Source organism: Ascidia mentula, chromosome 3 (genome assembly GCF_947561715.1).
Source record: "Ascidia mentula chromosome 3, kaAscMent1.1, whole genome shotgun sequence".
NCBI classification, from domain to species: Eukaryota; Metazoa; Chordata; class Ascidiacea; order Phlebobranchia; family Ascidiidae; genus Ascidia; species Ascidia mentula.
Genome location: NC_138568.1, coordinates 8,656,223 through 8,669,305, shown reverse-complemented (window position 1 = coordinate 8,669,305; position 13,083 = coordinate 8,656,223). Strand labels below are relative to the sequence as shown.

The 13,083-nt window shown below is 37.2% G+C and overlaps 3 protein-coding genes across 5 annotated transcripts; all 3 read right to left on the bottom strand.

Moving 5' to 3' along the window:
* Window positions 1-1,070: 1,070 nt before the first annotated feature.
* On the bottom strand, window positions 1,071-7,863 carry LOC145895364 (tetraspanin-5-like). Of its 2 annotated transcripts, none has more exons than XM_082984160.1 (8): window positions 7,687-7,863; window positions 7,437-7,487; window positions 7,065-7,208; window positions 4,862-5,032; window positions 4,296-4,499; window positions 3,820-3,936; window positions 3,428-3,489; window positions 1,071-2,431 (listed from the first exon to the last, which is right to left on the bottom strand). In XM_082984160.1, coding segments are annotated over exons 1-8 (813 nt in total). In that variant the 5' UTR covers window positions 7,750-7,863; the 3' UTR covers window positions 1,071-2,430. The 2 variants fall into 2 exon arrangements, with proteins under 2 accessions (XP_082840286.1, XP_082840285.1); XM_082984159.1 differs by having other exon boundaries at window positions 1,071-1,868.
* A 390-nt stretch (window positions 7,864-8,253) lies between these two features.
* Window positions 8,254-9,497, bottom strand: LOC145895300 (uncharacterized). 2 transcript variants are annotated; one of them, XM_082984090.1, is made up of 4 exons: window positions 9,324-9,497; window positions 9,027-9,190; window positions 8,836-8,902; window positions 8,254-8,696 (listed from the first exon to the last, which is right to left on the bottom strand). In XM_082984090.1, the coding sequence occupies exons 1-4, from the start codon at window positions 9,460-9,462 to the stop codon at window positions 8,344-8,346; spliced, it is 723 nt and encodes a 240-aa protein (XP_082840216.1). In that variant the 5' UTR covers window positions 9,463-9,497; the 3' UTR covers window positions 8,254-8,343. The 2 variants fall into 2 exon arrangements, with proteins under 2 accessions (XP_082840216.1, XP_082840215.1); XM_082984089.1 differs by having other exon boundaries at window positions 8,836-8,921; window positions 9,031-9,190.
* A 794-nt stretch (window positions 9,498-10,291) lies between these two features.
* LOC145894754 (dehydrogenase/reductase SDR family member 1-like) lies at window positions 10,292-12,484 on the bottom strand. The gene is made up of 8 exons (XM_082983401.1): window positions 12,280-12,484; window positions 11,887-12,036; window positions 11,686-11,768; window positions 11,481-11,613; window positions 11,273-11,416; window positions 11,127-11,199; window positions 10,984-11,064; window positions 10,292-10,788 (listed from the first exon to the last, which is right to left on the bottom strand). The coding sequence occupies exons 1-8, from the start codon at window positions 12,424-12,426 to the stop codon at window positions 10,619-10,621; spliced, it is 981 nt and encodes a 326-aa protein (XP_082839527.1). The 5' UTR covers window positions 12,427-12,484; the 3' UTR covers window positions 10,292-10,618.
* Window positions 12,485-13,083: the final 599 nt, after the last annotated feature.

Below are 13,083 nucleotides of genomic sequence, written 5' to 3'. Positions count from 1 at the left end.
GAAAGCAAACATAACTCAGGTTAATGGAACTTATTACAACAAAAACTTCTTCAACTGAACCACGTTGCAAACAACTTGACTATTTATGGCCAATTACTCATTTAAATTGCTTAAATCAATTTGGAGAAACCGTGTTTAATCACTCGAAACGTGTTTTCGTTAGCTGCGTTCAGAACAAGAAAATGCAGCGTGTTTTTATTTTATTTATCTGTAGACGAAGTCCTATGCAAACTATACATAATTTTATCTAGTTATTTATTGCAGGTTTTGCCTGCAAATTATAATAACTGACTTATAACATTGACGCAAATAATTGTTTTTAATTATTTCTGTAAACTTATAGCTGTTAAGTCTGCCAACAATGCTACATAGAAATATTACTTCACCTACCAATAGTTCAAATGTGAATAGCCTACAGCTTAGTTAATTGCGATATGCAAAATTTCTCCTGACAAAAATATGTAAGCTGTCAGCATCATACAATTTTTTATTAAACAAACGCAGGGATGGACATCAAACAGAAACACTCAATTCGTTTGGTGGAGTCTTGTCGACATTCACACTGAGATCACTATTGGAAACCTCAGGGAAGTCATCCCAATTTTCGTTTTGAGGCAAATTGCAGAAAAAGTGCTGCAGCTGTCGCTCATTCGCTTCCCAGTCTTTGGAGTCGAAAGGAAGGCGGTCGTCATGTCTACGCCAAGTCCTGCTGTCTTCCGACTGATACCGAATCTGCAACTCGCTGTCTCGCCTCATGAAAACCTCAATTCGCGACCAACTCTCAGCGAGCCTGTGAATACACGCTTGCATTGAGTTTGTTACGTCACAGCAAGGAATTTAGAATAAAAATAAAATCGTACGTGATATCTCGTCAACCTGCTAAAATAGACAATGTGTGTGATGTAACTGCCACAACTACGCCTCTCTCGGTATTAATATTCACTTTGGGTTTACACCTCAATAATTTTATACCTTTAATGAAATATGTGATACTTTCACAGAGGAACTTAACTAACAACTGTATTTTTCTGTTGCTGCTACTGCAATAATCTGGAAAATATGAAGCAGGGTGGGTGCCGCCTACTTATATAATGTATGATGGTAAATTAAACACAGTGTGTGCACTGTACAAGGAGCGTAAATGGCTTTAAAGATAATGATGTAGCAAGAATATCAACAACCAATTGAGTTCATAAACCAATAATCCGAAGACGGTAAAAAGAAATTCGTAAACAAAACAATGAGTCGGTTGTTACAAAAATGATCTGTCTTCGCAGCAGTTAAGCTGTCTATGTGGTCTTTTTCCACACTCCAAAAAAGTCAATGACAGTGTCCAACAAAAAAGTACAATTCGAGAGATTACTATGTCGCAAACGGTAAGTACAATATCAAACTCAAAACCAAATTAAGTAAAGTTATATAACGGCCTGTGTTAAAGAAAAACATTACCTCAGTCATGGCTAGACGCGTGCACAAGTAGGCAAAAAGTAAAACAATGCAATATAAAATGTATGGAAATACAGGGAAATGACAATAATCATATCAATAATCATATACAAAGTGACACAACAGAAAACAAATTGTTCACAATTTTGTTAGCGTTCTGGGTTACAAAAGGGATGTCTAGTTCTTCTGTAGTAAACCGTTAACGTAACACTGAGAATATTTTTCTGTAGTTCTTGGCCGGCAGCATCGAGCACAACTGAACACAACACACGGACATAACCAATCAATGCAACTCAAATTGTTATCGTCATCAGTCATCATTCGGTAACATTCATCTCATCATCCTCCATGAAGCAAAACATAGTATCTGTGATTAGATGTCTGTCCATCACAGCAAGTGCTGCGTCAGTTGCTGCGCCTGCCTTGGAAATTAAGCATTTGTTGAAAAGCAGACCTGGTTGTCAACCTGTCGGACCGGTAAATGTGACCTGGCCATGTAACACAGGTAATAGTAATTAGTACAAACAGTCAAACTCCATCAGTCATGTCAAATAATGATTTGAGGTATCACAAAGTGAATTCTAGTCCACCATGACATGAAATAGCTCAAAAAAGCCATGGCGTAGCATTCGAATTCGCACACGAAGCAAGAAAGCAAAAGGCTACAGAAGGATATAGACAAGGACAGCGATTATAGCAACTACGAGCTGTAGAGCTACCAAAAACACAAGCAAAGATCACAAGGTAAGATATAATCACATAAAGCAACACAGCAAGAAACCAAGAAATGGTGTTATTATTGATTAGGTTGTCGCCGGCACTGTTAGTAAAAAATAGTTCTTTTCTTTAAAGGCCGATCGTTGATCATTTTTTAAAGCAAAATCATTAAAAATGGGTGGAATGTGTGCTGCCCCCACCCGGCCTATAAACGTCAAGAGTAAGTTTTGGGAGCCGAAATTGTTGTGTAGACGGAATCAGCGGATTTCTACAATATAAAATGCGGATATTTACATTGGGAACGATTCGTTTTACATAATCTAAAATCTTGATGCACAATTCATTCAACTCTATGCGTTAGTTTTGCAATGACGGGAATGATAGTGTCATGCTAAAGTTGATTTACACATAATGATGCGCTAACAGGGTACAAACAAAAAAGTTGGTTTACGCATTTGTGTTAGGTAATTATCTACATGGGATGGTATAATAGCGATGCCAACATTGAGTCTAGAACATTGTTAACTACTTGTGTGCGATTTTGCGCAGCTAAAAACATATAAGTTATGGTACGAATGTAGCAAATGCCACTATGGTGAAATAACGCTGTAAATTAAAAATTGGGCAAATTAAAACAGGGCGCTTTGTGTAATGAATAGCTCGTGGGTTTATGGCTCAGGTGCCTTCAACGAACTTAAAAAACGTGCCTCCCGTAGCTGCAGGTTAAGCGGCTCTGTGAAAAACCCGACTTCCGTTAATTGAATATACCGCCATGATCAGGGTGATGTAACACGGGCGTTTGGTTATAGACTTGAAAACTAGAATATTGCAGAGGGATTTCTGGAAACTACACGGACATTTTTTCAATAATTCTGCACGAAAATTAATGAATCTACGATGCCACTTATGTTTACGCAGAGAGATTGTGGGTGTGTTGCAAAAATTAACTGAAAATCGTGTTGCCTCAGCGGTAGGAGATTATTAAATTTAAAGATGATATTACGCCAGATCAACGTCACTCTAGGTTTTGTGCAAGGGGAGATGCAAAATCAAACCGATACGAAATAGGCACAAACCACACTTGCGCAAAAAACGCTACGGCACAAAGCAAGCTTTGAATAATTATGTTAAAGGGTACATGCAGTTGTATTAGGGGGTGGTTAGTGAATTAGCACTCCCCACAGGGGTTGATGACACGTTGCACGAGCGGCAAATGCCAACTGGCAAGCTACTCTACGGTATACGTAGAAGAATTGAATACTACCATCCGGCTTTGACAGCTTCGATGTCGCTGATGAGGTTCTGCGCGAAGCATATCGGAATGATCTGCAAAGATGGGACAAAATTTGTCTATTTGTATGTATAAAAATACAGCCTGGCCTAAATGGGTCGAAACTATTACAACATTTTTTTTGAGGGCATGAAATGCAGTATGCCAGTTTATTACATTTGCCAACCATTCTGTATATTAATCATGAGGAAATAAATACAAGCGTAACACAAACATCGCCTATGTACAACATCAAGGTTGGAAACATTGAAATCAGTTCAAAACGGGGGTGACAGATTTAAAAAAAAAACTACATGCACACAAATGCATGACGGCACACCAAACTGTGTCGTCTTTTATATATATACAGCAATACAAACACAAACCTGTACAAGAGCGACACCTATGAAAATTCCAGCCACCATATAGAGGTTGGTTTTCAGCCAGTCTTCAAAACTTGCTATGCAGCCTGATGTATGGATGATTTTCACCTGTTCAGCTGCCTGCAGTAACAGCAAATCAATCGTTATACACATGCACCAGTATTTTTCATGGACTGGCTACATAGTACATTAATTAGATTACATCAGACAATTAACCAAATTAATTGGCAATAACTGGTCCTCGTTATTAACGTGGTTGACACAAACGACATTGTTATATGGTTTTCGTATTTTATTTATATTTTGCAAGATCAACAAGCGAATTTCGCGCGCGGCGATTAGCTTCAAATCAGCAGCCTGTGAAAGTGTATGCGGAAGCAAGGAGTCGGTCTAAAGCGTTTAAGAGGGCCAACTTGTACCAATGAGTTTGATTTGTTCACCGCAACTTCGGAGTTATAACGGCTTGCACAAACACATACCGAAACTTTCGGTTCCCTCGTTCCGTATCCACACTGTGTGTTCACAACATCGGTCATACTCTGCTTAATGCAACAACTGAAGGGGACACCGCACGATTCGACCGGTGTGAAGGGAACGTCGTTAACGAGAATGCTGGAGGTGCAGTTGAAGTACACGTTGTTGTCCCAATCGTTCACGCCCGAGTCGCCACCACAACATAAAAGCTAAGGCAAAGGAGAGGCGGTTGTATATAAAGGGACCTAGTGTTTGACAATTGTGACGTAATAAGGGTGTTACGGTGTGTTACGAGTGCTTCGAATTCTAGTGGCCGTTTATTGCCTAGTCTGGCTTGTAGGCAGGGTCGGGCTTGGGAATAGACAAAATCGCTTTTACTCCGTTAAATGCCGGAAAATGACACCTACTTTTCAACCGATAATATTAAATTGGTTCTTAGTGATATAATACCTGACAATCAAAGTCTGATGTTTCCACCACAATACAAAAAATATATAATAAACCGCCTAATTTGGCCAAGAATGAAAAATGGGATTTAAAATCTTAGCGATAAGACATCTTATAAACTTACATATTCTTGAGAGAAGTCAATGATATTTTGTAAATCGGGGTCATCTCTGTATCCTTTGATGGTCTTGTTAACGAAGGTTGCGAACTGCTGATGAAACCAGTCCTTGTATACGAATCCAAGAATTCCAGCAACCAGTTCGGCAAAGAATATAACACCCAGACATACCGAAAACTATGAAAAGAAATTGTTTAATAACATCGTCAACATACGGTACATACTTGCAAGCCTATTATTCTAAATAGGATCATGTTGAATTAATTGAACAAGAAGCTTATACGAAGACAGAAGTGGGCCCTGTAACCCAAACGGGTCACTATTAAACACTATGGCTTATACAAATGTCCACGATTTAGCACAGAGTAGGTTGTGTAGGTTCGAATATAACTTATAGATAGCGTGGTTAAGTCGGAATCTCTGTTCATGTCGGCTAAACGCAAATACACTAAATGAATAAAGAGGAAACATAAAACGGGTCATTTTTCATCGGCTATAAAGTTTTATGATGTCAGATAAAAGTGAAAGTTGATTTTGATAAGCTTACAAATCGCCAGAACAAAGCAGGGCGCATATTGACACACGAATTTACGTGAGAGAGGATAAGTCAAAAATTCTGCCGAATACAACACAACACGTTACTTTTGGGAGGGCCTGTAATGGCCAACTGACTCATTGCTACACATAAGGCAAGCACGTCATTATATACATACTTCATTGTGACGTATATTGTCGAGCGTAAATTAGTTCAGTGCCCACCAATCATACTGTGAACCAGATTTAGACACAGTGCGGAACAAATTTAACTAATTACAACCTTGTAACATGTTTGCTCTGATAAGCATATTAGAATATTTCAACACCGCAATTACTGTACCAACACAACCGTCCCGTCATATGTGACAAGGCCTTTTTCCTGTACCAGATGTATATACACGACATATATATTTGATTGAAAAACGTCAATATGACTAAAAACGATACTAGATCTCCCATTTCTGTGTAGAATTTAAAACTTTTGCAAAATTGATAACCGGGTCGTTACTATGGGTAGTCACAGACATACATATGACGACGACCAACGGGACAACGAAAACGGGGTGCGCACAAACAACAGGCGTATAAAAGTCACGTGAAGATTAACAGCAAATCAGGATGAGCGCTTGTGCGCTGGACAATGACGACAGGAAGATCAGTAGAAGCGTAAATTACATGACGTTAATACCGCACTGGGCGCGTTTACGCCACAACACAGGTGGGATAAATTTAGCAACAACAACCAGCAGGGCAAGAGAACACCAAAGGGTCAACATCCGTGTGGAAAACAGTGGCCAATGGCCATAGATGCTTTAAATTACATGTTTATGAATTATATGCCATTAATGCAATATTGTATATTTTTGTGTTTTTGAAATATACTTTTTAATTGATCGTACACAGTACATTTGTTTATTAAAACGCACAAAAATAATCTGGTATATTGCCACATAAAGTTTTTATAGATTTAAAAGTTTTATATTTATGTAAACCTTAAACTTTATAGAATAGAGACCATTAGAGTTTATGTGTTTCATGTCAGACATTGGTGCATGCACCTAGGATGATTACGGCACAGATATTTAATATCAGCTACTTTTACAGTAATACAATTCTCATTCACCTTTTGTAAATTACACAACAAACTGCAACCAACCAAAACATGAATAATTCACATACAGGGTAGTCACAGAATGCATTTAGAACTTAGCAAAAAAGGAATATGTATATATGGAAAACAATGAGTATTGAATTGCAGTCAAACTCTATCCTTTCTTTAAACAAAAACTAACTGTCATTACATTTGTATAGAACATTTCAGTTATACCAAAAACACATTCAACATTTATCAACCAGTTCAAATACCTCGCTAATAATGAATGACATGTCTGACATAATTTCTAGCATGTGAATGCCACCAAATTTAAAGTTCCTCAATTATTACGTACATATATATATATATATATACATACAATATAATGAAACATGGAAAATGATTATCTTATGGTCAAGAAGTGGTATATAAACATCTCAAAATTAGTCATAAAATATATCAAACCATGATGAATTTTTCAACAATTAACAGTCATAGAATTATTCCTAATATAATAGGCTTATGTAACAAAAGGTATCCAAATTACACTCAAATTAAACAAAATATCATTTGACTTACAAATTTCAGAAGGACAATGTTTTCCCTGAGGGATCCAATGCAGCCAGAAAAACTGAGAATGAACATCACTAACGCAATGATGATTATTATCAACACAGGGTCAATGGGCAAAGAGCTGATAATCGACAGGTTGTCGAAGAAACCCTGAAATCACAACATTTTACCTGTTAAGTGCCACAATCTTTATGTCAAAATAATATTCGTGAATGAACAATATTATTTTAATAGGATGAGACTACAAACGAAAATTATTTAAACAAAGCTTTTAAGATGTACTGCTGTGATCCAATAGGTATATACATGCCAAATGTACGTTCATGGTAAATTGAAACCAATATATATATTTATTTTAAAATCTGATAGAATTCCTACTTTTTCACTCCATGCCCAAATTCCTGCACCAAGCAAAGCAAGTCCAACAATCTAAAAACAGTAAGATCTTTAGATTCAAATTAAAAGTGTTTGTACTTGCCAGATTGGAAAGTTTTCAATTAGCAAGTTAGTATTTGTTTATAGTAGAAATATTTTTTTGTATACTAGTCAATATATTTAATAGACTAGCTTATTTTTACGTACAGTAATACTTTACATAGGAATTGAATATTAACAGTTACAAACTTACCCAAAATAAAACATTAAATGAGAAAAGGAAATACTTGGTGCAGCAGCCAACCTCTTGGGGCATGATGGAAGTTCTTGGTGCAAATATTAACACTACCTAATAGTCCAACAAGTTATCTTCCTAAACAGTACCAGAACCTAATCTCCGAGCTTTTCCTCTCTGAAAACTTAACAAAATACAAAGATCTGTTTAACGTTCGCATGATGCACTTAGCAGTTTATCGATGTGTATTTGTCACAACCGATCAGCGCATCTACATGGCAAGTACTAATACACAAATGCTATACTTCTGTTCTGACGTATTTCGCTGAACAGCGCTCAATAAAACTCGTCACGGTCTTGCCTCACCTCTCACGCCAAACCAAACCAAAGCCGAAAACCTTGATAATAATGCGTGGCGTCATAATTCAACAGCGCTACGTGTGTTCGTTTTCATAATTTTGAATTTTAAATTTTTTTTGTTTTACTCCACAAACAAACGTGACTTTGTAGGTGACGGCAGTAAAAACCGTTGAGGTTATGCAAACAGCACACTATGCTAGTTGTATGTTGATAAAACGCTGACAGAAATAAGGACATAAGAAAATCTACATTAATAAAACCGATGAACAAAAATCAATTTATTGCACTGTGCTATGTAGTGTTTTTCTGAAAATACTAGGTAGACTGGCATTGGCAATCCAGTTCGTCGTTTAGAATCTTCAAAATACCAAGTTCAACTTTTGAGGTGTTCTTCAGCTTTCGCATTTTAGCTGCAACGACTTGGCCAAAAATAGCCGCTTCGTCATTACGTTGATAGGCTAATTGTCTGTCTGCCAACTGATTCAAAATGCTGCAGTTTTGTGCAAGTGTTTGCCAAATACTTGGCGGGATGTCATCAAACCGCCGGCGTTTGTAGCGTGAAAAATTTGGTGAGAGACATTCTTCGTCATGTTCCGAATTTTTGTAGGATGAGGAATATTCGGCTGTTGCTTCCTCCGATTTGGCAGAGATGTCCTGAACGTTTCGCCCTGAAGACAACACAGCAAACCTTAAAACTGCAGGCAATTTAAACTGTGCAAAGCGCAAAAATGTCAATACAATTTTAAATCCTAAAATTTAGAACTTTTTGTACGCTATGAATGAAAAACAATGACAGAGAATATTTACCTGCAAACAAATCAATCAAATCATCGTCATAATTTGGCTCGACTTTGACATTTTCTAAATTTCCATCCTGACAATTTTGTTCATTTCTGCACGTTAAACGCACCAGTATTAACATTTTACTTGACTTTTTTCGCAGATTACAAGTTACATTAAGGTTTTAACTTGGCCAATATATTATTACACGTAAATACTAACTCGATCGGTCGCAGATGATCATGAAGAAAGTCCAGTAGTTTATAATATGCCCACTTGCTGTTAGCAAGTCGCTCACCGTCTTTATTCTTAGCTTCAGTTTTTAGATATTCCTTTCTATATCTTGTGCGAAATGTCTTCCATCTTCTTCTGCAAACTTCCACTAAAAACACATGCAATTATTAGGTCCAATATTTGTTCGGGGCTATACCACAAACGCTAAAAGTAAACCCCCCATTAAAGGCCTTATGCACTTTCTGTGATAATACAAAAGAATTGACATATTTTAGTCTTACCACTTTCCCCAACCTCCTTAGCAATGTTGAGCCAGATTTCATGTTTCAGTTCATCATCTTTGTATGAAACCAAGCTCATGTCGTACAAGGCAGGATTTCCCCGCACTAAGTCAATTAATTTTAGGTTAAATTGCGTCATTTTTTAGTTCCTAGTTTTGATAAAACATGTACAGGTTCATCAGTCGATTGCTGAAAGCCAAAGTCATTTAAACATGAAGTGCACTTAAAAATTAGCCAAACAAATAATTACAGCTACAGCTTGCAAAACAACAGTTGACTTACTACCCAACCTCTTGCCACTGCGTCTGCTGTATTACCTGCCAGCACCTTATCTGCTTCAGACAGCAACACATTGCGCTGTTGACCGTTAAGGGAACATGGCGCCGACATCCAATACGATCGGTGCCATCGCCCTGCTGGTCTGGCAACGCAATCTTGCGCAAGCACACACGCGCGCCGACACCAGTCAAATGGCAGCAGACAAAAAGGCGACAGCACTCCCACCCGTGAATGATCGGCGCCGACGGCGGAAGTCGCCGCTTCGTTGCACCGATGGCTGCTGAAGTATTCGGTCTCACTCGAAGCTTATTTCCTCACGTTTGATAATACAAACTAGCGGTTGTCCACATGAGTTGTAAAACCCTGATCCTTTTTGATTTCGGAAAATGTGACGTCACAATCATGCGTGCATTGCTGTCGTAGTATATTTGACTTCAATAGCATCCACGCTTTACAACTGTCTTGCTAACAGTGGCGAAGATCCGTGTAAATTATTTGTGGATAGGCCAACAAAAACAAAACAATTGTGCTTTTTTGATATTTGTTTCGTTGGTGTGTAGTTGTCAACAAAACTACAGCCAACGCACAATAACGATATATTCGTCTGGGGTCCAACGCATTGCGACGGGAAAAAGGGCCAGACGCATAGATGATCTCCCTGTGATTTACCGCTCATGCTTAATAAGCAGTCATTGTCATTACAAGTTTACTTTTTCTTCAATTGCATGCAAATCACAACAAAAAGCAAACTTTTATGACAGCACAAACAATTTGTTGAAGAAATGGAAAACAAGACAAACTAAAAACAGAAGTAGGATGGAAGAGCCTTGTTTTGTAACAGACTATAACCTAAGTGCACAATCAATAAAATTTACAGTCACAGCCAGATCAAGTAAATGTGCATGATAAAGTAATGAAGAAGGTAACAACGGTAGGTAGCATGAAAGTATTAATGTTGAAAGCACATTCTAACAATTTTATCAAATTATGTACCATCTGCCATACCCATGTTAATATTATTCATATTTACTCTTTACTTTTTCTTGGGGAACTGCAGCAAGTCCCAATAACCATTTAAACATCCATGTTGGTAGTTTGACCCAGGTTGGTATGTATTCACTCAACCAAATTAGACCAGACCCTGCTAACATCATTCTGAAGCTCTTTGGACTAGCTGGCGTGGAACCTAAAGAGGAATAGATCTTTGTCAACCTACATTAGTTGTTTCAAATCAATTCAAGTTTATGGCTCATTGTATGAACAATAAAAATTGATATTTTGAAATAAAAAAATAATTTATTGGAGATTAAATTTACAATTTAAGTACAAATTTTTGTCAATTCAAAGTGCCATGTAACAGCATGGGGCAATAGACAATTACCATCAATATCAAATATGTTGTACTTTGCAGCCACATCACAGGTTAAAATAACTTTTCCACTCTGCTTCATAATATCTTTCTCTGCAAGTCAAATTGACAGATACAATAAAATGAAAATATAAAAAAATTAAAAAAAATTCTACCAGCAAACAAGTAACTGACACATTTTCCAACATACTCTGGACTTTCTCCATGGTCCACAAGCCATTTGGTTTTCTGCATTGGGAGGAATTAAAACGGACATACTAGTTAAAATATTAACGTTACTGAACAGGAGTTTCTTTTATACCGCAGCATCCTTATGATTTTCATTTTCCAACCTTTGACTGTATTCCAGCATTCGTTCAGTTTTTACAGCACTGGGCCAAAGCGAAACAAATGCAACATTTTTGTCCTTCAATTCCACAGCACAGTCCTTGGCCATGCGGTCATTCTAAATGTTTTCATAAAAGCTCATGAATGGTTCAGTAAACTTGGAAAATTTGACAAAGTCTTACAGCACACTTTCCAATGCCATATGTGGGCTGAACCATATAAGTCAAACCTCCAAATGAACCAATGTTTATAATTAGGCCTTTTCTTTTTGGTACCATCATTCTGGCACCCAAAGTGGCACAAGTATAACAGTTTCTAAAAAAGAGCAGTCACGATAAAATAGTATTTCTATGTTTCACCATATTACAAAGAACAAAGAATTTAAACCTTAGCCCAGTGTTGTTTACAGCATCCCACATTTCAAATGGATCAATGTCCCAAAAGCTTGTTGTTTGGTTTTCTATTAATATCTGCATAGAGATTACATTTTTAACTTCTTACAAATATTTCTTCTTTAAAGTTTATACACCTAAAAAGGTTACCACCAGTTTTTGTACACACAAAAAAACAATACACCCATGCACTTACCCCTGCACCTTGATATGCATTATTGACCAGTAAGTCCAATCTTGAATTTTGATCCGCTGCAACTTTTGCAAATAGTTGTTGGACATCATCATCATTACTGTGATCACACTGTACCGGAATAAGTTTTCCTTTTGCTTCCCTTGATTTGCACTGAAACAAAAATTAAGACTAATCAATTTAAAACATACACAATTTATTCTCCCGTCACCAGAGTACACTTAAAAATAACAACAGTTTGTTATGTTTCAAATACCGAAAATGGGACTCCTCTTGGCAAAGAAAAAAAAGTGAGGTTGTTGTGTTGCAAAGTAGCCTATGCTAATTTAATTTTAAAAAATCTTGCAAACTTATGCCAGAAGAACAGTTCTTTAAATTTCCAATGACTGGCATTACCTCTTGATTAAGTTCAGTGAGTTTTTCTATAGTTCGACCAGTTGCATAACATGTAGCACCACATTCCACCAGCTGCAAAGCAATGCCTCGTCCAATTCCCTGTGAAGCTCCAGTAACAATGCAAACTTTGTTGCTTAAATCTGGCATATCGCTGGTATGTTTTAATTAAACCTACCGCGATTTTCATTTTGAGTTAAAACAAAAAGTATTGCTTTAGCATTGGTACAATTGCAATTTTACGCACATTAAAATTATTTAGATAGGTGCAATTTATAAATAAAGAAAATATCCACATTTATCCTTCAAGTGGCATTCTCCGTCTAGTAAGTGTCAGAACAATAAATGCACTTAAACTTTGCCCTATAAGAAAATAAACAAAGTAAGATTGTTTACCCGTTACCCGCCAATTTCTCATGTGCAGTCATGCATAATACTTATCAGAATTGCTCTAAGTTTCTAAAGTTTTATTTAATACCGACGTTTCGTCTGCCATCCGGCGAGACGTCCTTAGGGTTATGTCAACAATAATGCATTATGCGCATAAACACCAAAAACGCAAGAAAAACGTTAAGAAAAACACAAAAAAGGGGAATGGATAACATCGGCACCGCTTGTATCGTCACGTGACCAGGTGTGTAGCGGGGCGTAACACTAACAACAAGTGAGAGTTTGATTTCTATGAATCGCCTGTGTAGTCCTTTTGGCTGACAGAGACTCAGTAACGGATCAATGCAGAAAATGATAAATAATCCTAAGTCGTCTGTCTGTTTCAAGTTTTTACGACATATATATTTCGCCTGTCTG

What these genes read in the sequence shown, in the direction of transcription:
- LOC145895300 (XM_082984089.1), bottom strand. Translation starts at nt 9,462, where the DNA reads ATGACGCAATTTAACCTAAAATTAATTGACTTAGTGCGGGGAAATCCT. An exon ending in TAAGGAGGTTGGGGAAAGTG is followed by an intron (nt 9,191 to 9,323) that starts GTAAGACTAAAA and finishes ATGTGTTTTTAG; the next exon opens with TGGAAGTTTGCAGAAGAAGA. An exon ending in TTTGATTGATTTGTTTGCAG is followed by an intron (nt 8,697 to 8,835) that starts GTAAATATTCTC and finishes TGTTGTCTTCAG; the next exon opens with GGCGAAACGTTCAGGACATC.
- LOC145894754 (XM_082983401.1), bottom strand. Translation starts at nt 12,426, where the DNA reads ATGCCAGATTTAAGCAACAAAGTTTGCATTGTTACTGGAGCTTCACAG. An exon ending in TCACTGAACTTAATCAAGAG is followed by an intron (nt 12,037 to 12,279) that starts GTAATGCCAGTC and finishes TTTTTGTTTCAG; the next exon opens with TGCAAATCAAGGGAAGCAAA. An exon ending in CAACATATTTGATATTGATG is followed by an intron (nt 10,789 to 10,983) that starts GTAATTGTCTAT and finishes ATTCCTCTTTAG; the next exon opens with GTTCCACGCCAGCTAGTCCA.
- LOC145895364 (XM_082984159.1), bottom strand. Translation starts at nt 7,749, where the DNA reads ATGCCCCAAGAGGTTGGCTGCTGCACCAAGTATTTCCTTTTCTCATTT. An exon ending in ACATTGTCCTTCTGAAATTT is followed by an intron (nt 5,033 to 7,064) that starts GTAAGTCAAATG and finishes TTCTTTTCATAG; the next exon opens with TTTTCGGTATGTCTGGGTGT. An exon ending in GAAGCTGTCAAAGCCGGATG is followed by an intron (nt 1,869 to 3,427) that starts GTAGTATTCAAT and finishes TTAATTTCCAAG; the next exon opens with GCAGGCGCAGCAACTGACGC.